This window comes from Muscardinus avellanarius (assembly GCF_963383645.1).
Source record: "Muscardinus avellanarius genome assembly, chromosome: 1".
NCBI lineage: Eukaryota > Metazoa > Chordata > Mammalia > Rodentia > Gliridae > Muscardinus > Muscardinus avellanarius.
The window spans coordinates 238300946-238322921 of NC_137786.1; the positions used below are offsets into that span (position 1 = coordinate 238300946).

Consider the following 21976-nt stretch of genomic DNA (forward strand, 5'->3'; position numbering starts at 1 on the left):
CCCATCCCCAACCCACCCCAATAAACTGATGGCCCCATCCCCAACCCACCCCAATCACCTGATGGCCCCAACTCACCCAATCACTCAGTGACCTCACCCCAACCTACTGAAGTCATTAGATGACTCCATCCCACCAACCCACTAACATCTATGACCCCATCCCCCAACCCACCCAATCAGCCAGTGGCCCCCACCCCAACCCACCCCGGGGCGGGGGTGGGGCCCAGGCCCACCCCACCTTGCCCTGAGGTTCCCAGCTGAGCCTCTGTGGTCAGTACTCAGCAGCAGGCGGTAGACAGCACCCCCTCAGATGTCCACACCCTGACCCTGGAACTTGGGAGGCGGGGGACTTTGCAGGTGTGCTTGGCAGGACCTCCAGGAGAGGGCCATGCTGGTCTGCCTGGGTGGGTCATGTGATCTCAGAGAAGCAGGAGGGTCCAAGGAGGGAGATGTGACCAAGGATGACAGGGAAGCTGGTCCAAGCCGCTCCGTTCCTGCGGTGCTCACACCAGAACCAGGTGGCATCCTCCTCCTGGTAGGAGCAGAGGGGAAGAATAAACGTAGCCGCCCCCCTTCTCCACCTCTCCCGGGGCCCATCACCTCCCTGGGGACCAAACCCAGGTGCCTGCTGGCCACAACTGCCCACAGGTGGGGGATCTTGGGATGTTTGCCTGAAGGCCTTCAACTGATTGGACAAGACCCACCCCAGTTCTGAAGCATTATCCGCTTTTCTCAAAATCAACAAGTTTTAGATATTAATCCAGGCAGAACAGCACCTTCACAGAAGCAACTAGTTAAGGGTTGCTATCTGGGTACCAGCCCAACCTACCTGGTACATGGAGCTTGCCATTATACCACCATACCCGAAGCCCACAGAAGGGACCCAACTTGCAATGCCCGCCCTGTCCTGGGTGCCTGGCTTGTCTGCCCCCCCTGCCCTGCATGCGCCCCCAGGCAGGGCCCTGTCACACCCAGGCCCCCCAGGTCCTCACTCTCCAGCCCAAGGCCCTCCCTGCCCTCCCGCCACTGCCTCCGGGCTGGCTGGCTCCTGTTCTTCCTGGGGGGGGCAGCTGTCCCTGCAGCTGGCCTGGCTCCTCGCCCTCCGAGGCAGCCCCGCCCACCACTGTCGCACTGAGTCTTAGTGCCCGAGACTCGGGCAGGGAACGTCCTGCCATCCCTGCGGGCACTGCAGCGGCGGGCTCCCTGGGAGCAGCGGATTCCAAGGAGGCAGGAGGAGGGGGAGCCCTGGGCCAACTCGGACAACAGCTAGAGCCATAGCCTCTGAGGCAGGACACACGCCCCTGGGCTCCTGGGGTCCCTGCCCACCCAGGACAGCCCCGATGGAGAAAGGCCGTGGCCGGGCCTCCACCTCCGACCAGCACTGCGTGGACTGCTGGGACCCTGGACTCTTCCTCAGGGCCTGGACCAAGGCCCCTCCGTACTTCTGTGTTCACAAAGCCTCTGCTTTGTCACATCCCAGGATCTTGGGCGTTCAGGGCACCCGGGCAGGGGCTGTCAGAGGAATAGGTGAGGAGGTCAGCTCCAAAGATCACTGGGTTCACCTCCAGGCAGGACAGACAGACACGGCTCTCCCCTCTCCAGCACCCAGCCACCTAGCCCAGGGGGTGCCCCGAGGCCCCTCCCAGGTTGCCAGGCCCAGCCCATAGCTCTTCTGGTCTTACTCTAGCAGAGCACCAGGGATGCTCAGGCTCCCAGGAAAGGATGCTCTGGGCGGGCCTGCACTTGCTTTGTCTCCCATCATGCAAAGCCCGAGGTTTGGGGACAGCGGCCAGGGTGAGGGCGTGTCCTCGGTGGGGCTGGGGAGCAGGGAGCCCAAGGGCATCTCTACCAGCCTCCAAGTCAGGCGCTGCTGGAGGTCACCCAGGCCAGGGGAGGGCTCTCCCTCCCCCATCTGGAATGCCCACCTTCTGTCCCCAGCCCTCTGTCTGCCCCTCCCGCACCATGCCAGCATCTCAGCCTGTCCCCCACCACCTGCTGCTGACCCACAGCTCATCCCCCCCATGAGGCCTCCATTGCCCCCGGGGAACTAGAGGCTGGGCCTGGGGAGCTGCACCCCTCCCAGCCCTGAGAGAGTGACAGCTTGGGGGAAGGGCTGAGGAAGGTGACTCAGCACCCATTGTTGCTCCCCACCCTGCACTCCGCCCGCCCCTCATCTGGCCAGGAAGGCCCTGCGGCCCTTGTCCACTACCCCCCTTCACAGTGGGCGGGGCCGGACAGAGCTTCTCCTCGTGGTTTCCAACTGGGGTGTCTGAGAGCCTCCTTGGGAGAGTGGCCCGGGGCACACTGGGCCCTGGAGCAGGCCTCCAGCAGGCTGGCCTCCATATGTCCCTCAAATTTGGGGGCAACCATAATAAGGCCATTCCCACCACCCTACGGAGCTGGAGAGAAGTTCCCAGGGGGATTCAGAACAGGGCCTGCAACGGGAGTGGAATGGGGCCATGGCCAGCACGGGCCTGCCACTCGCCTCTGGACCAGGGCCTGGGCTGAGCCTCCCGCCTTGCCTGCCTGCCTGCCGAGCGGCCCAGCTGGTGGAGTAAGCCCAGGGCTGGCCCCGGCTCAACAGTCCTCGGATTCTCTGTGCTGAGTCAATACTGTTTGCCTGGGATTGTAAGAGTATTGAGAGGGCCATCCCATTCCCCTCATAAAATTAGGAATATAAGAGTATTGAGAGGGCCATCCCATTCCCCTCATAAAATTAGGAATATAAGAGTATTGAGAGGGCCATCCCATTCCCCTCATAAAATTAGGAATATAAGAGTTGTTAAGAATGTTTCCAAAGTGCCTGGAACTTGTTAAGAATGTTTCCAAAGTGTGTTTCTGTTAAGAATGTTGCAAAGAACAAGATGGCTGCAAAGAACAAGATGGCTGCACTTGTCAACCTATTGGCTGTATCCCAATGTGAACGCCCCTTCTGGGACTATAAACATGAGGTCTGTTTTGGGCTCGGGGTCGAGCTCCGACCACTTGCTTACTGTCTAAGAGGCGGGACGTTAGCACGGCCAGAAGGAATCATTCCTCTGGTAGCTGCTGGACAATTCCTCTGAATGACAGGCTTGTGAAGGAGACTTGACCCTGGCTTGCCAGTAAGGGCTGCAGCACAATAAACCCTGCTTGATTTTACATCTCTTGTGAGTCCTTCGTTATTTGGGTTGGTGGGCGATTCTCGGACCCTTCAGGATCTCCGTGCTATTTGTTTTGTTTTGTAATGGTGAGCTTTGATGAAGAGGAGTTATTAATTTTACTATAACACATTTATTGTTTTTCCCATAAGAGGTTGAAACTCTGGTTTTGGGGGGGTGTGGGGTGGAACCCAGGGGTATTCGACCTCTGAGCTACACCCCCTGCCCTATTTTTTATTCTTTATTTTGAAACCGGGTCTCACTGAGTTGCGGAGGGCCTCACTAAGTAGCTGAGGCTGTCGGTGAACCACAATCCTCCAGTCTCAGCCTCCTGAATGCTGGGATCACACGTGTGCATCCCCACGCCCGGCTTGAGACTCTTTTCTTATTAATACACTGTTTTTTTAGAACAGTTTACAGATCCAGGGAAACCGAGCTAAAAGAAAGTACAGAGATCTCATGCCCCCAATGCACGCACGCACGCACGCACGCACGCACACACACGCACACCCCTTCCCCCATTACTAACAAACTGCATTCTTGGGAGTCGGTCGTTATAACTGCTAGGCCAGCTTGAAGCATTTTTAGTCCTAAAATCCTAGGGCTCCCTCTGGGTTTGGACAAACGCATGAGGCCATGTACCCACCATCAGAGATTGAGGCCGCGGCCATACACACGCTCTGCACTCAGCCCACGCGTCTCCCCCCCATCCCACGGCGGCTACAGAACGGCGGGTGCGTGGAGTCCCGCGGGATGCGGGCTTCAGATGGGTCACAGTCGGCACCTGCAGTTTCTTCGCGTCTGTTCACGACCGGCCAGCACATTTCTTTCTAGTGCCGAATAATATTTCATGGCCAGCACACACCGCAGCTTACCTTCCACCCACTGACGGCTCTCTGATTGCTTACACGTGTGAGTGATTATGAATATAGCTGCCACAGACGTGTGCATGCCAGCCTCGGCAAGGACATACATTTTCAACTCCTGTGGGTGGATGCCCAGGAGAACAATTGCCAGGCGACAGGGTAAGAGGATGTTTAGTTTTATAAGGCACTGCCAAGCTGCATTCAAGGGCAAGGGCACCATTTCACATTCTCCTCTGCAATGGGGGAGACTCCCTGTCAGGCCACATCACCACCAGCGCTTGGCTATGCTGGTGCCTTGGACGTGGGCCATCTGGTAGGTGTGCGGTGATGGCTCAGTGTTGTTTCAATTTGTAATCCCCAGTGACGACTGGTGGCGAGCATCTTTTCATGTACCTATGTGCCACCCATATTTCTTCTTTGGTGGTGAGGTGACTGCTCGGGCTATCTGCCCATTTTTCAATTAGGCTGTTTGTTTCCTTGTTGTTGAGCTTGAAGAAGAGTTCTTTGTATATTTTAGATATGAGTCCTTTATCAGATATGCACTTTTGCAATCTTCCCTTCCAGTTTGGGGCATGTCCTTTCAGTTCCCAAACAGTGTCTTTTTGTTGTGGTATTTTTGTGTGCCTCCTGCTTAAAAGTCCTTACTGATTAGAAGTCATGAAGAAAGCTGCCTTTTTCTTTTTCTTTTTCTTTTTTTTTTTTTGTGGGTCTGGGGATGGAACCCAGAGGCATTTGACCTCTGAGCTACACCCTCGCCCTATTTTTTATTCTTTATTTTGAAACAGGGTCTCACTGAGTTGCGAAGGGCCTCACTAAGTAGCTGAGGCTGTCGGTGAACCACAATCATCCTGTCTCAGCCTCCCAAAGGCTGGGATGACAAGCGTGCGCCACCACGCCCGGCTGCCTTTGTCTTTTTCTGCTGGGAGATTTGCCACCCACACTGCTGTCTCCTGTGCCCTGGAATCGGTTGTTCTCTATGGAGTGAGGGAGGGATCGGGCCACCCGGTCAGTGGCACCATTTATGGAGCGACAGCCCTTTCTCCAGGACACTTCCCTTCCTCTGGACGCCGCGCACGTTGGGAGGCTTTTCCTTACCTCCCTCCTGCCGCTCGCTTAGTCAACACCACACTGTCTTGATGACCAAATACAGTAGTCATTCCCTCTTAAAACTTCATCTCCACTTTTTCACCGAAACAAAGTGTGTCGAGGTCAGATTGCTAAACCAGCGGTTGGTGCTCACTCTGGCCTCCCACCCTATCCGCAGGCAGAGGCCTCCAGCGCAGGGCCACGCCCGGCCTTGAGCCACTTTCTTCAATGGTCTCCGGGCAACTCAGCTCTAGGCCTCTCTGCCTCCAGACAGCTGCTTCTCGGTCTCCTTCTGTTTCCTCTCAATTCTCTAATCTCCCAACTCTGGGAGCCCCGGGGCTCGACCGCTCTTGTGTTCTGTGTACACTCAGCCCGGGTTTCATCCAGTTGTGTTGTCATAACGCCCTGAATGCTGCCGACTCCATCTCAGCTCAGATCTCTCCCCTGACGTCCAACTCCAATGGCAGATGCCTCATGACAGCATTGTGGGCACGTCCCGCGGGCATCCTCTCACCCTGACGGCAAAGCAGAGCTCCTGTCCTCACCAGCTCCTTCCTCTCGCGTCCCTCTTGGCCATTCACATGCCACCCAGCCAGCTGTCTGAGTAGACCTCTGGAATGTCAGGACTGGCCGTCTTTGGCCCACCATCTGTGTGATCAGCCAGGAATCCCCGCTGGGCCTATCTCAAAAGTGCAACGGGAAGAGTCTGATGGCTTCTTGCCGCCTCCTGGTCCGGCCACGCTGCCTTCCACTGCACCACCAAGATCCGCCACCCCAAAACCCAGCTTCCTCTTCCTTGGCCCGGGTGCCCTTTCCATCTGGACACGGGAGCCTGGGTGATGCCCTCTTCGGTTCCTGTTCTGTGGCTGCTCAGTAATCCCGGCAGCTGCTCATCTCCCTGGGAGACACACCGGGTACTTCCGTGGCTGTGTGCCTGGGCATCACGGCGGGACACTCCTCTAGGACCTCTTCCTCCTCCCCACTCGTGACCCATTGCCTCCTTAAAGGTGCTCAGCTCAGGCCTCCGGTTGCGACACCTTCCCCCGCCCGTCACTTCCGGCGCCCATTCCTGCACCTGCATGAGCTGCTTGCTTCATTCTGGTATATGAACCCCACGAGGGCAAGGCTTTGTGCATCGTGCCTACGATTTCCCTTGCACCCAGAGCAGAGGGTGGCGTGCGGCAAGAGTTTCATAACCACGGGTACAAGGCTAGGATGGAGTCAGTGGTGCAGCCCTTACCTAGCATTTGCAAAGAACGGGGTGTGGTCCCCGGAACCCCTCCTTCCAAAAGAGGGAAAATAATAATCATACGTGCAATGACTCTCAGAGAGACACGTGTATTTCGGAGCCTACAATGCAGAGCCGAGACCATGGGGGGCTCGGAGTGGTTGGAAGCAGGCTTCTGGTCCTCAATCCTTCACTTGCCTGGGCAGACCCCTCCCACACACACACACCCCATGCATGTGTACGTATATGTATGTGTATGACTGGGCCCTTGCACCTCGGGGGGCAATCTCTACTCAGCGGCTGCCCCTGCGAGGAGGTGCTGCGCACAACAGGTTCTTAGCATGCTGGCTCCTGTCTCCACCCATTCCCTCTCAGACTGAGCACTCCACCATCAGCCATACTTAGTGAGACCCTTTGCAACTCAGTGAGACTCTGTTTCAAAATAAAGAATAAAAAATAGGGCTGGGGTGTAGCTCAGAGGTAGAATGCCCCTGGGTTCCATCCCCAGTATTACAATAAATAAATAAATAAATAAATAAATAAATAAACAATGCCTGAAAACCAGCCCTGGGCCCCAGGCTGCAGCTAAGAGGCTGGCTAGGAGCCAGGCCAGCCTCCACCCCCAGCTCCAGGCAGGCTGTCCACCAGAGAGGGACCATGTCCCTGCCACCTGGAACCACTCTGGCCTGGGGTCCCTGGCTCCCCTGAGAGCCTGGGGATCAGAGCCAGCAGGAAGGCAGGGCACGCTCCCTCACATCTGCCCGCTCCAGGGCTCTGCAGGTGGCAGGACCCAGGCCCAGAGGGGATCTCCCTGGGCAAGAGGCCACACCCTTGACTCCAGCCCTGAGCTCTCAGTATCCATGGGCATATCCAGGCATTCACCCCACTTGGACCCTGGGCAGCTGCCTCTTGTCCTCAGGGACAGTCCAAGCCTCAGCCCAGCTCTCACCAGCCCTGCCCATGCTCCACAGCTGACCACTGCGGCATGCCACTGTCCATGCTGCCCACCTCATCCAGTGGTCTGGCCACCTCATAAATGCCCCGTCTCCACCTGAGCAGCTGGACACTCACCGTCCACTGCAGGGCCCTGGGGCCAGGACAGGTCCCGCGGCCCTCGCCCGGTGCAGTCCACCAGGGCCCAGCTGTCATCTCTGAGCCAGCAGCCCACAGGGAGGCAGGGCAGGTGATGACTCCAGGGGCCAGGTCCTGCTCTGGGCTGATCGGAGGACAGCCTTGGACCCCAAGGGGCCTGGTTCAGATTCTAAGGGCATCCTGCCTTGCTCTGAACCTTTATCCAGGGGTATAGGAGGCTGTGCTTGGAGGCACCACCCGGGCAGTGGTCAGGCAACTTGTGGCCATCAGGCTGCCCAGGGGCCTGGCTTAGGTACAGAAAAGGTGGGAATTCCAGCCCTGCCTGTTGTAGGCTGTAACAACTTGGTGTGCCGCTCTGCACAGTAGGGCCGGGGTGACTCCTTCCCTGGACACTGGAGGGGAGAACACCTCAAACCCTGCTCAAACGCCACCCGGCAAAGAGGACGTCCCCAGGTTTTAGTGCCTAGCAGACCCACCGCATTCCTTCCCTGAACGGGGACCCTTCTCTGAAATGACCTGTCCTAGGGTACCTTTGCTTCTGATGCAGCCCCTCCCGCTGGGCTGTGAACTCTAGGATGCAGGAGTGGCCCTCCTCTCTTTCCCACAGCACCCAACTCAGCTCCAGACACCAAGTAGGACAAGAAGAAGTAATCTGCGAAGTCCAGGAGGGCATCATCACAGCCCCCGTCCCCGGGCCAGGCTGCGGGATCCCACCGGAGCATCCCCCAGAGGTCACAGGGAGGCCTGGTCCCTTATCTGACCTACTGCTCCAGGCACCGCTGAGGTCCAGCCTGCAGGAGGGGGTACTCTGTGACAGACCGCTGGGGAGGGGGGGTGGAGAGGGGCAGTGGGCACTTGGACCGGGAGGATGAGATCCGTCGGGGTGGCTTCCAGAAACCGGGCCTAGAAACTCCCCAAGGACAAGGAAGCCGCGAGGGGAAGAGGCTTGGGAGAGGTGGGCGCCCGGGACGGCACTGCGGGGAGCGGGCGGGCCCCGTTCTGTCGGGAGGTAGAAGGAATGGAGGCCGGAGTGCGGGGCTCCCGACTGGAGGCCAACAGGAGAGGACAACAGGAGGGCACCTGCTGCGCGCGCACCAGCTCCTAGGCGACCCGAGACCCCGCAGGCCCAGGGGCCCCGCCCCGACCGCAGCAGGTGGCAGGGCGGGCGCGCTCCCGCGGGCCGTGCGCGCATGCGCCGAGGCGGGGCGCGGGGGCGTGGCCGTGCCGCCCCGCCCAGGCCCCGCCCCGCGCTCGGCGTCGCGGCCCACGTGACCGGCCCCGAGGCAAACAAGCCGGTCAGCTGACCCGGCCGGTCTGCGCCGTCATCCCGGCTATAAGCGCGCGACCTTCGGCGCTCCGCTCCGCTCGGACCCGGCTCCGCCGCCATGCAGCCCCCCAGCCTCCTGCTGCTCGCCCTCGGCCTGCTGGCCGCGCCCGCCTCGGCGCTCATCAGGTGAGGCCGGCCCCGAGGCCCCGCGACCGGGCCTCCCGGCGCGCCCCGCCGCTGCTGGGATGCACCTGTGCCGCCCGCGGCCACTTGCAGGGCCCGCGGCCTAGGGGCGGCGGACTGTGCAATGCTGGGTTCGCCGGGGCTGCTCCGCCCGCGCCGTCCTGGGGTGGGCCTCCCGGGGACAGGGGAACCGAGCGACTCGGGCCAGCACCCAGGCCCCGGCTGTTGGGGAGCCGTGCGGAGCGGGACAGGCGGGTGGGACGTGTACTCTGGGCTCCGCTGTGGAAGCAGGCCGAGCCAAGCTGCTTCCCGGAGCCTCCTGAACCTCTGCGCACTGGAGGTTGGCCTCCTGGCATACTAAGGGCATCTCTGTTCTCACAAGCGCCGGGTGGAGGGGTCCCAAGGAGAGATGCAGAGAGCATTCTGCCGTCCCCTGGCCCGAGGGGACCCGGCAGGAGCTCCCCGGGCTGGGCCTGCCTGGCACCTGTGGGGCCCTTGTGCAAGGCAGCTCTTGGCATTCCTCCACGCTGCTGTGTGTCTGCTGCCTGTGGGCAGGGGGTGAGGTCATAGGGCTGCAGGAGCGGGCTGGGCCTGCTGTGGGCAGGGGCCTGGGTGAGACCGGGCCTTGCCAAGCAGGCTGTGGGTTGCAGCCTCAATTGCAGCCATTGTAGGGAGCAGTCCCTGCCTTGGTCCCGTGCCCATTCTGAGGCCTCCCCTATCTGGGGAGGACAGAGATAACAGTGAGGGGAGACGCCTGGCCAAAACCTCTCACTCCGGCACCAGTTTCTCCCATCCCTGGAGGGTGTGTCTCTCCCACCCCCACCGCAGGCCCACCCACCTTAGGTTAGAATTCTGTGTTCCCTGAGCATGTCCTTGACCGGCCTAGGAGAGCCAACTGTAATCTTGTACTCAAATCCCCGGGGCAGGGAAGAGTCTCCTTCAGGCAATTACAAGCTTGCTGGGGACAAGGTTAGACCCTGGGGGACAGGAGGGGCAGGGATCCTGAACTTGTCCTGTTTAATGGCGGAGCCCCATATTTAGCAGCATCCAGGCGCCTGCTCTGGTCTCCAGTCCCTCCTGCACGGTCTGTGCAGACCCTCGAGGCACACAGAAGCCTTTGGGGTGCCAGGGGCGGTCCTGAAGCTCGAAGGGTCTGAACGGTGGTGGGGCACCAGTGCTGGCCTGGAGAGAGGTCCGCCTAGGTGTGGGTCCAGGTGGAGAGCCGGGAACAGGTAGAGTGGAGTGAGGGCCTTGGAAGGCTTCGGGCAGGGTGACTGGTGCCCAGTGTAGCCCTAAATGGACACCCCGGGCCACCATCTTGGACGAGGCCGGAGCCTCTGGAGTTGGAGGGAGGCCGGGCTGGCATGTGCCTGTGGAGGGGGAGAGTGGAGGCCTGGGTGGGGGTGTGCCTGGAGGCTGAGGGCAGCTGGGCCGGAGGTTCGGGGCAGAGTTTGGTGTAGGCTATCCCAAGTGTGAGAGGCCGGAGGTTCTCCCCGGGTGGACACGCGCTCCAGGCAGGTGGTCTCGGCATGCGGGAGGACAGCCCTCGCCCTGCATCACCGTCACGCCCCCCACCTCATTGTGACAGAATCCCCCTGCACAAGTTCACGTCCATCCGCCGGACCATGACGGAGATGGGGGGCCCTGTAGAAGGCCTGGTTGCTCAGGGCCCCATGACTAAGTACTCCGTGCCGTCACCCACCGGGACCAAGGCTCCTGTGCCAGAGATGCTCAGGAACTACATGGATGTAAGTGCGGGCGGCGGGCGGCGGGCGGCGGGCGGCGGGCGGCGGGCGGCCGCTCCTGGCCCTCCAGCTGGTGCTTCTGAGTGGTGCACCTGTTTGGCGGGGCAGGGCGGGGGCGGTCTTCTGGGCTCGGCCACGCCCTTCCCAGCGCCCAGCCTGCCTGGGCAGCTGGGGGTGGCCTTGGCACCTCCGGCACAGCTCTCAGTGCCAGTCCTGAACTCTGGCTGCCAGCTGAGAGCTGTGCTGTGTTGAACCCCCACCACTGTCCCTTAGGGAGCGGAAGGTCCTGGAATTAAACCTGGGTCTGTCCCCAGAGGTTGCAGGGTGGGGGCCCAGGGTCCGGAGCTTGGTTATCTGGGCCTGCCTGCTTGTCTGGGTGTGACGGCCTGGAACTCCTGTCTCCTGCCAGTCCTGCTGGGAGGCCTGCGGTGACCCAAGGGTGTGTCTGTGGCACAGTCCTGTCCCCACACCATCTTCTCCAGGGTCAGCAGCTCTTCTCGTGTCCACTCTCCTTAAGAGGAAACAAGCCAGGCATGGTGGCTCAGGCCAGTAATCCCAGTACTTGGGAGGCTGAGACAAGAGGATCGTAGGTTTGAGGGTGGCCTCAACAATTTAGCGAAGCCTTTAGCAACTTAGCAAGGTTCTGTTTCAGAATAAAAATTAAAATATACATATATATATATATATATATATATATATATATATATATATATATGGCTGGGGATGTAGTTCAGAGATAGAATGTCCCTGGTTTCAATCAGGATGAAGGGAGAGGGGGAGAGAATGAATATGAGAGAGAGAGAGAAAAAAAAGGTAGAACATCCTGGAGGCTACGCAGCAGGCTGGGGCCTCGCCGGCCCGCCCCAGTTCTGTGGTGGCAGGTGGAGGACAGAGCTGGGTGTCTGGTTGCCAGGACCAATCTTGTGCTACAGGTTCTGAGTCTCAGGAAGCCCCAGCCCACCACTGTCCAGCCCCAGGATGGCGGTGCTCTCTGTCCCACTTGGCCAGAGCTGTGGTAGGAAGCTCGGGACTCAGGCGTGTGACTGGTCAGGGGGAGTGGAGGCCGGCTGCCTGGGCCCTGCTGGCCAGTTCCCAGCCTCCCAGAGCACGCGTGCGCGTGTATACACACACACACACACACACACACACACACACACACACACACGGACTTGCTGAGTCACCCTGCCTCTCCGCTGGTCTTGGGTGAGGAGGGAGCAGCTACTGCTGCTCCCCAGAGCCAGCTGGCCAGAGAGGCGGGTGGGACTGTCGCCAGGACCTGGCATCAGCACTGAAGGGCATGCGTGGATAGGCGGGGCCGGATGACCCTGAACTCCAGGACCCCTGCAGCCCCCCACTGCTGAGGGGGTGAAGGACAGGGCTTTCCCTAGAGAGGTGCACAGCCTTTCCTACCCAACTGGTGTCAGAGTTGGCCCCCCCAGCAGCCCCCAATGTCCCCATAAGCAGATGGGGAAACTGAGTCTCCCGGCAGTTAAGGCAGAGTTGCCAGGCAGTGACCAAGTCGGAGCTAGGCAGTGGCTTCTCAGGTCCTTGGTTTGACCAAACCCTTCCTGGGCTACCCCCATGCAGCAGGGGCAGGGCAGACCCGAAGCCCCCAGGGAGGAGCCATGCCCAGGTCAGCCTGCGGGCCATCCCTGCTCCCCATGTGTCGGGGAGGGCTGGCCCCGCAGTGCCTGTGTGTCTGAGGACCCAGTGGGCCCTGGGCCTGGTCTCTGGGTGGCCGCCCACTGGGGCCCAGAAGGTGGGAGTGGATGCTGTAGACGGCTCTGGGTCCCAGAGCGCCCTCTTCTCCAGGGCCGGCCTGGCTCCTGGACCAGCCAGCGGCTCTCTGGGGCGCAGTGCACATCTCTGTGGGTGTCTTCCATCATCCTGATAGGCGCTCCGTCCCTCCAGGCCCAGTACTACGGGGAGATCGGCATCGGGACCCCTCCCCAGTGCTTCACAGTGGTCTTCGACACCGGTTCTTCCAACCTGTGGGTTCCCTCCACCCACTGCAAGTTGTTTGACATTGCTTGCTGTGAGTTCTGCCCTTTGGGCACACACTCCCTGGTGCCTGGGGTCCAGCCCCAGCCCCTTCGGGTGCCCCGCCCCGCCCCGCAGACTGAGCACAGTGTCCTCCTCACTCCCAGCTCCCTGCGGTCTTCTGGGGACCGGCCCCAGCCCTGCCTTGTCCTGGGATGCAGCTGGGCGGCTGCCAGGGAGGCGGGGCAAGCCGAGACCTGCAGGTGGCCCTGCCTGGGAAGTCTCTTGGGCAATGGGTGCCCCCACCTCCTGGCCAGGGCACTCAGCCTCCTCGCTCTTCCCTTCCCTTCCCTTTCCGGGTGAACCTGTTTGAGCCACGCAGCCTGGCTTCTCGGGGGCTGGGACGGGGGATGGTGCTGGCCAGGGATGCGCTAAGGTGTGGGCTGGCCCACGGGGGGGGGGGGGGCAGCACGTGGGCCAGAGGTCACAGCCCAGTGTCACCCTCTCCTGCCCTGCTCCCCGCACAGGGATCCATCACAAATACAACAGCCAGAAGTCTAGCACCTACGTGAAAAATGGCACGACCTTTGACATCCACTACGGCTCCGGTAGCCTCTCCGGGTACCTGAGCCAGGACACCGTGTCGGTGAGTCTGGAGCCTCGCCGGTGGCGGGTGGGCACCTGCTCCTGAAGGGGGGGTGGCAGCTCCAGCAAGAGCCGGAGGACCCAAGGCCGGCCTGCTAGCCAGCAGGGGCCCGGAGGGCCCAAGAGCCCGGCAAGCCTGGTTGTAAAGGAGCAAGGTGGGAGGCGGGCTGTGGTGGAGCGTGCTTGTGATCCCTGTGCTGGGGAGGCTGAGATGGGAGGATCGCAGGTTCAAGGCCAGGCTCAGCACCTTAGTGAGACCCTGTTTCAAAACAAATAATAAAAGACCTGGGGGTGTAGCTGGGAGGAATGTCTCTGGGCTCAGCCCCCAGCACCAAAAAGCAAGAGGGGAGAGGGAAAGGAGAAGGGAGCCGGCCTGGCCCTGTGCGTCCAGGGCCGGGCGGCTGGGCTTGCCTGGGATCGGGGACAGTGAGCGGGATGGGCAGAACCAGGGCCGGTGAAGATCGCCACGCCTGCAGGCAGTGCAGGGAAGGCCCGGGCTGCTGGCCGGAGGTGCGTGTGGCGAGCGGCCAGGAAGGATTGGGTTCCATTTTGAATGTATTGGATTTGAGATGCTCTCAGGGTGACCAGAGGCAAGCCTGCTGGTGGCCCGGGTCCCCACAGCTGGCCCACGGGAGGGGAAGGCTCAGAGGGGTGAAGTGTGCCAGGTTCTCCCTGTGCTGGGGTGCCGGAGGAGAGGCCCCTGCGGAGTCCAGGAGGGAAGGACAGGCCACGAGGGATGCTCTAGGCCCCCCTGCAGGTGGAGGGTCTGCGGGTGTTCTCCCACCAAGGAGAGGCCTGAGGACATGGACTATGCCCGATTAGCTTTTGGGGTCCCGGGGACTGCGAGTAGGTGGTACTTTGTGCCTGCACCTCCAGGATGAGGCCCAGCAAAGCTCTGTCCCCCACGCCCAGTGCCGTCTGCTTGAGGCCTGCTGTCTGGGCCCCTCAGCTAAACAGGATGTTGCCCAACCTGCCCTCTCCTCCAGTGTCAACCTCAGCAAGCCGCCCTCCTTCCCACATCCTGCTCCAGCCCCAGCCTCTGCATGGTGGGGTGTGGCAGAGCCCCCCCCCCTCCAGCCTTGCTTCTCTGTGACAAGGCTCCAAGGATCCCCTCAAGGAGGGGACGCCCCTGCTCCGCCCCGCTCGTCCCCTCTCTTTCCAGCCCCGCTTGCCACCACTGCCCGTGCTTGTCTGGTTGGTTGCAAGTGGGACGAGAGGGTCACAGCTGGGTTTTATAACCACGGCCCCCTGCCCAGGGGTGTATGTCAGGGCGGGGCCCGTGTGTGTGACCTGCTGACCCCTGCCCTGGCCTGCAGGTGCCCTGTAACCCGGCTGAGTCGGGCCGGGGGGGCATCAGAGTGGAGAGGCAGACCTTTGGGGAAGCCACCAAGCAGCCGGGCATCACCTTCATTGCGGCCAAGTTCGACGGCATCCTGGGCTTGGCCTACCCCCGCATCTCCGTCAACAACGTGGTGCCCGTCTTCGACAACCTTATTGAGCAGAAGCTGGTGGACCAGAACGTCTTCTCCTTCTACCTGAACAGGTGGGTGGGCTCTCCGGGGCCAGGCGGGGGCGGGAGGGCTTTCCGCTGCTCCGGCCTCCTGAGCTCTCCTTGGAGGATGCGGCTTTGCTTGGAGTGCCCTCTGAGAGCCCGTGTCCACCCTCCAGACATGCAGCCATGGCCCCTGACCTCTGACCTCTGAGAGGCTGTGTCACGGTCTGCGGCCAGGAGGGGACAGGAGCTCTGGGGACAGGGCCTCCCAAAAGGCACTGTAGTGTCTCTGTCTGTCCGTCTGTCTGTCTCTGGCACACAGGGGCTTTGTGCAGGGAGCGGGGCTCTTTTCGCAGCAGCACGGATGTCCCACAGTCGGGGGCCTGGCCAGGGAGCCTCAGCCTCGGCGCCGAGGCCCAAGACACCGCCCCCGCTGCCTGGGCCCTGCTCGGGGTGCAGGCAGGCATCGGTGGCCTTCTGCCGTGAGCTGCTGCTCACAGGACCGCGTGCTCCCTGGGTCAGGATCACCACACACAGGCCCACTCAGCGCTTGGTTCTCTGGGCCTGACCCCTGGCCCTGGGCGCAGCCCCATCCACCCCTGCCCTTGGCTTGGAGTGGACTCTTTCCTCTGCCCCATGTGTGGTTAAGGACTCCTGGTCAGGGCTCTGGGCAGAGGCCAGGTGCCGACGGACGGCTGGGGTCACTTTCCCAGGATTCTCATTTCGGGGAGGAGACAAGATGAAGCGGGACTCTCTCGGGCAAGAGGGTCACTCTGGCTTGGCCGCGTCCCAGGCGGAGACCCACCGCGGACTCCCAGGCAGGGTGTCGGCCAGGGGCTCAGAAGCTTGGGCTTGCTGGGCAGAGCGTGGGTGGGGAGGCGCAAGGCGCCCCCCGGTTTCCGCACCTGGGGCTCCTGAACACGGGCCGGCCTGGCGGGGCCCCAGGACTCATGTTGGGACTTGTTACCTGTGAAAGGGGTTTGCTGGATGTTAACGCCCACACTGTGTGTTCTTTAGAAAAGAACCTCCAGAGCCGGGGGCGCACGCTTGTAATCGCAGATTCGGGAGGCTGAGACAGGAGGATCAAGGTTCATGGACAGCCTCAGCTACTTAGTGAGGCCCTCTGCAACTCAGTGAGGCCTTGTTTCAGAATAAAGAACAAAAAATAGGGCTGGGGGTGTTGCTCGGAGTTAGAATGCCTCTGGGTTCATCTTCAGTACCGCAAAAAAAAAAAAAAAAAAAAAAAAGGGAAGGAGGGATCCCGAGAAGGAGGGAAGGAAGGAAGGTAGGTCGGTCGGTCCAGCACTGTGGCTCCAGACCACTGAAGGGAAGGCAGCTGGTGTCCTGCCGCGGCTCCTCCGGCTGGCCACAACTGGGCCTTGGGCGGGCAAGCTCTCCCCCAAAAAGGACAGGCTAGGCCTGAGCTGAACAGCCGGTGCGGGGCGTGGGCCCTCCCAGGAAGAAGGAGCGTGTCCTTCCCTCCTGGCCCTTCCTACCCTGTGGGGCCAGGCCCCGCTGGCCACCCAGTTCCAGCGTGCGGGGACATCTCTTCTTCCCTTTCTTGGCAGGGACCCCACGGCGCAGCCCGGCGGGGAGCTAATGCTGGGCGGCATCGACTCCAAGTACTACAAGGGGTCGCTCTCGTACCTGAACGTCACCCGGAAGGCGTACTGGCAGGTGCACATGGAGCGGTGAGTGCTGGCAGCCTGCGCGGGCCCGGCCGTGGGCTCTGCCCTCGCCGCCCATCACTGCAGACCACGCATGGCCACCCGGGAGTCAGCCCGGCCCCTCACAGCCTCCCCCTCTCGCAGGCTGGACGTGGGCAACGGGCTGACCCTGTGTAAGGAGGGCTGTGAGGCCATCGTGGACACGGGCACCTCCCTCCTGGTGGGCCCCATGGACGAGGTGAAGGAGCTTCAGAAGGCCATTGGGGCCGTGCCCCTGATCCAGGGCGAGGTGAGCCATGGCCGTGGGTGGGGCGGGCGGGGCGGGCGTGGTGGGCGGGGCCTCCGCAGCCCTGACTCCTGCCCACCTCCCGTGCTAGTACATCATCCCCTGCGAGAAGGTGCCCAGCCTGCCCTCGGTCACCCTGAAGCTGGGAGGCAAAATGTACGTCCTGTCCCCGGACGACTACACGCTCAAGGTGAGTAGCCGTGGCATCGGGGCCGGGCCTGTCCACCCGCCACGGGCCTGGCGCTGACGCCGTGCGTCCACAGGTGTCGCAGGCCGGGAAGACCGTCTGCCTGAGCGGCTTCATGGGCATGGACATCCCCCCGCCCAGCGGGCCGCTCTGGATCCTGGGGGACGTCTTCATCGGCCGCTACTACACCGTCTTTGACCGGGACAACAACAGGGTCGGCTTCGCCGAGGCCACTAAGCTTTAGGTGGCCCGTGCCCACCAGCTGACCAGTGGACCAGGGTCCAGAAGGAGGGGGCTGGCCAGCCCCGGCCCTTCAGCCACCTTCCCACTCACGTGCACGCCAGTTGCCCGGGCTTCTGGAGGCTGGCTGAGCCGGCCTCACCCTTCTCTCCTCTGGTGTCCTCCCTGGCTTCAGGGTTGCCCCTGTCTGCCTCTCAGGGGGGTGGACAGTCCCGGCCACAGATGTTTTCACTTGGAAAACCCAGCCTGGCCTCGGCAGCGGCCCCTTCCTCTAGCCCTGCCACCGTTGGCTGCCCAGGCAGCCCCTGCCAGGCGCAGCCCCCGCCCCAGACAGGCAGTCCTTAACGGCTCCTCTGGAGACCATCCGAGACCCTCCACCCAGCCAGCCGGGCCCAGCACGCTCTGCCGCCCCACCTGTCTGAACAGCCCAGCCTGTTCAGCCCGAAGATGAACAGGAAGGAGCAAAAGACAGAAGTCAGCCTGCGGGGCCGCCCTGGCTTGACCCCCCACCCGGTGGGCACGCGTTGGCCAGAGGCGGGACGGCTGGGGGCCAGCGCCTGCCTTCCTCTACGGCCCATCTCCGCTGCCCTCTTGGGCGGCCAAGAGCCACAGTTGAGAAAATACAGTTGTTGGGCCTCTTCCTGTGTCGGTTTGCTTTGTGCTCGGGGGAAGCCGATTCTCATGGGGCCCTGGGGAAGGAACCAGGGGTTTGGGGGGGCTGGCTCGGGCCGATACAGGGCGCCGGGGTGCCCGGGTCTAACTCTTATACCCAGGGGGTCTTGCACAGGGCACTGTGAAGCTGTGGCTTGTGATCCAGCCTGGTGACCAAGATGTGGCTGGCAAGAGCCGGCTTGGTCTGAGGCCTGGAACCGTGGCCAGCGGACGTGGCCTTGGCCGGAGGCTGCAGGGCGGAGCCGGCACCGTCTCTGGTAGGAGCGCCTGCACCTACAAGTTCTCAAGTGCCCACTGCTGTCCTTGCCTCCCAGCACCTAGGCACAGCACCTCTCCAGCCCCTGGAAGCCCGTGGTTTGTGCTTGTGTGAGCCTGCTGGTGCTGGAGCAGGCCTGCCGAGGGCGCAGGGACTAGTTAGACCCTGGTAGGCGCACGATACATCACTACAAATGGTGACCTCCTGGAAGGAGGTCCTGTGTGTTAGGAGGGGCAGCAGGAGCAGGGTCTGAAAGACTGTAGGAGTTTGTGAGCCCTGGGTTGGGGGCCAAGATTCTCTTTAGGATCTAGAGTAGCCCCCCACTTTCCCCGCCCCCCAGCAGGTGCCGGAGCCAACCTCTGGTGCTTTCTCAGGCCTTCCTGTCCTGAGGGGCTCCGGTCACGCCCTGGAGGAGCCAGGAGGTTGCAAAGCCGCCCAGTGTCCTCTGTGCCTGAAACCTGAGCAGGGAGCGGCAGAGCTCCGCAGGCCTGGCAGGGTTTCTGGGGAGACAAGTGTCATCAGAGACTTTGTGCTGGGAGGAGAGGAGAGGCCGGAAGGCGGCAGCTCCTCCTCCCCTCCCCGCCGCTCCTCCTGGGCTCCTTCGCCAGCCTTTCTCCAGCTGCTGCCTCGCGGCTTGCAGGCTGCGCAGCTTCCCTGGAGCTGCCGGAGGTCTGAGCAGTCGGGCTGCATTCTGGGGACTCGGGTCAGCCTCAGCCACTCCAACTTTTCTAGGTGAGGCCCATTTTGGGCCTCAGGGTCTTGGCTCTAGGGTATGGTCAGCCACCGCCCTCGTGCCCGTGCCACCGGGCGCTCTCTGGCGGGGTGTTCTGCCCGGAGGGTGCTGTAGCAAGAACTTGCCCAAGGCCAGCCCCAGCTCTCAGCAAGCCAGAGCTGAGGTGTGGAGACAGTGCCCCCAAGCTGACCCAGTGGCCTTGAGCAGGCCCTCCTGCTGCCCGGGGTGGGCAGACCGGGCCTCCCTGGCTGCCCCTGCAGCAGTGGGCAGGGCTGTGATGCTGCAAGGGCCTCGGGTTGGCGCTGGCCCTGGGAAGCTCAGCCCAGGCCTGGAGGCAGTGGCATGGCTGGCACCACACACGGGCTGTCAAGGGCACCAGTTAGACCCAGCCCTCAGCAGGTCCAGACGTGGGATCTGGATGCCATGCCCTTGGGAAAGGGGCGGTGGATTTGGGTGGTAAGAACTGAGCCTGACTCCCTGGCAGGCCCTGGGCTGGGCTCATGCAGGGAGCACAGAGTCCGAGGAGGAGGAGGGAGGGCTCCTTGTGTTGGGATTCCTCCCACTCAGGGTTTGATCAACATCATTGGAGACCTACTTCCTGTGGAGGGCAGGTTTCTGATGTGCCAGGGCTGAGGCGGAGCCAGGGGTCAGCCTGGGGTGGGGGGAGGTGCCTGGGCTGGGGGAGGGGCTTGAGGGGCGGGGCTTGCCCAGGGACAGGGGTTCAGAGAAGACGCAGGGCTCAGACAGCACAGAGGTTCAGGGACAGAAGAGGAATCCAGGGACTCAGGCCAGAGCCAGGGAGCACTTCGAAACTCAGGAGAAGAGGGAGGAGGGAGGGTCATGGAGAGATTGGAGGCAAACTGCGAGGGTCAGGGAAGGGGCTTCACCCGGAAGGGGGCCTCAGAGAGAGGGAGGGGAGGAAAATGGGCACCCTGCGTGGGGAAGGGGGCCCCGCTGGGCAGGCAGAGGGGTGAAGAGGACCCAGCGCAGAGGGGCACCTGCAGCCAGGCGAGGGAGTCCTGGGGTTCCTCCAAGGGAAAGGAAGCTGGGAGGCGGTTGAGCACAAGTGTCCAAAAGAGACCCAGAATGCGGGGCATAGGCGGGGCTCTGGAGGGGGCCTAGGCTGGAGGACGGTGTTGGCTGAAGGACACTGGGGGCAGCAGACACCCTCGGGGCTGGGGCCCAGCTGGGATGGGGTCACAGAGACTAGGCCAGCGCACGGGCCGAGCTCCAAGGTACAAGTGGGGCCTCGGAGCAGGACCCCTGGCCAGGAGGGCAGAGCCGAGCTTGCTGGGACACCTGTGCCGGGAAGGACAGGCTGACCTGTGACGAGACACGTTCTCCAAGACCAACTTTGCTTGAGAACTGGGTCAGCAAGGGGGGCTGGGCCTCGCGGGGGTCGGACCGGAGGAGAGGGGCAGGAACCCCAACCGGGCTGGCCAGGGGGCTCTGATGAGACTTGGTGGGCTCAGGACAGAAGGGGTGAGGAGTGGCCTCGGCCTCCGGGGTTGCTAAGGCGCAACCCACGTGGGGGCTGTGATCGGGAGTTCCAGGGCCACAGACTCCAGGGGGGCTTTATCAGGTACAGGACAGATAGGCTAGGGTAAGGCCTGGCCTGTCAAGACGGGCTCCAGGGACTCTCTGGACTGCTGCGGGGGGTTGGTGAGTCTCACACAGCCCTCCCGATGGGCATCTCGGTGGGGAGGGCCAGGGACTCTGCCATGCAGGAGGCTGGGAAGAGGCAGGGCCCAAGAGGAAGGCACCCAGAGGCAGCAGGTCCTGGACCAGCCGAGCCTGGGAAGCGGAGCAGGAGGAAGGGGCTCTCCTGGAAAGCAGGTGCGGAAGGTTCCCAGAGAGGAAGGGAAGTCAGACGGCACGGCGCAGGGGGCGCAGGGTCCCAGCCTGTCTACTCCCCGGGGTGGCGGCTTCCGGGCAGCGGCGGCCCCCACCCTCCCCTCCCGGCGGAGGCGGAGGAGGCCGAGGTGTCTGCACCGCCGCTGCGTGAGTCAGGCCCTGGCTGGAGCCGGCCGGCCTGCGCTGCGGGGCCGGCAGGCAGCGGGGGACTCAGGGGGAGGCAGCGGCGCGAGTCCCGCGCTCCCCGCCCCCAGGGTTGGGCGACAGAGACGCGGATCTGGGGACAGACCGAGGCCGGGAGGGCGAAGGACGCTCGCACAGAGGCGCAGGGGTCCGGCCCGGCCACCGCGGAGGCGCCAGTAGGTGAGGGGCGCGGGCGGCGGCTGCGGCACCCCGTGCTGGGCACGGGCGCCTCTTCGGAGACTGTTGGAGTCGCAGTGTCTTGGTGGCGGCTTCCTGCGCGAGTGTGCTCGCTCGGGGTCCCGCACCGCTGTGGCTGGGGGAGGGGGCGATGCGCGGGAGTTTGGAGCCCTGCTCCTGTGTTTACAGCTGGGCGACACCGCGTCCGAGATGTGTCCCTGCGTGTGGCGGTGGGCAGCTGTTTACCTGGCGGTGCCTGCGCGCTTGTGTGCAGGGGTTGGAGAGCCCGGCGGGCGGTGCTGGTGTTTGCGTCCCTGTGTCTGCCGGTCTGTCTGGGTGCCGGCGCTCCAGCGATCTCCGTCCCTTTGGCCAGTTAGTGGCCAGGGCAGTGTCGCCATAGCCCTGTCTGCCCCGCATGCCCCCCCCCCCCGCCTGGTGTTCGGGTCCGGGGTGTTGTGTCTATGGCCACAACGTGCGGGTGGGAGTGGCTGCGTGTGCATTTGGGGGAGATGTTGGGTGTCGGTGTGGCAGTGTTTGTATGCAGATGGCAAAGTGGTGAAAGCTGGCCATGCCTGCCAAGGCTGCTGCGGAGGGCTTTGGCAGCGGCAGCGGCCGGGAGGGTGGGGGAGGCAGGTGGCAGCCTGGCAGCTGGCTGCCTGGCTGGGGATTTCCGTCTCTGCTGGGCGGTGATGGGCTGCGGGGGAGATGCTGCAGGGCTCCAGGGTGGATGCTGCTGGGCGGGCTGGAGGACCCAGCTCACGGTCGCTCTCTCCCTCCCTTCAGGCAGGCCCAGGGCCCCGGCCAGTGCCCAGCCCCGCTGGGAGACCTTGCCAGCACCACGGACGGCACCCAGGAAGCCCGCGTTCCCCTGGACGGGGCCTTCTGGATCCCCAGGCCCCCGGTGGGTTCGCCCAAGGGCTGCTTCGCCTGCGTGCCTAAGCCCCCCGCCCTGCAGGCTCCAGCGGCCCCGGCCCCTGAGCCCTCTGCCTCGCCCCCC

The 21976-nt window shown here is 62.8% G+C and overlaps 1 protein-coding gene across 1 annotated transcript; it reads left to right on the forward strand.

The window, feature by feature from the left end:
- Nucleotides 1-8797: 8797 nt before the first annotated feature.
- CTSD (cathepsin D) lies at nucleotides 8798-17108 on the forward strand (the record flags this gene model as incomplete). Its single annotated transcript, XM_080703458.1, has 9 exons — nucleotides 8798-8865; nucleotides 10451-10610; nucleotides 12519-12642; nucleotides 13115-13233; nucleotides 14549-14775; nucleotides 16293-16415; nucleotides 16536-16680; nucleotides 16769-16867; nucleotides 16941-17108. The coding sequence occupies 9 exons, from the start codon at nucleotides 8798-8800 to the stop codon at nucleotides 17106-17108; spliced, it is 1233 nt and encodes a 410-aa protein (XP_080559584.1).
- Between the last annotated feature and the right edge of the window lie 4868 nt (nucleotides 17109-21976).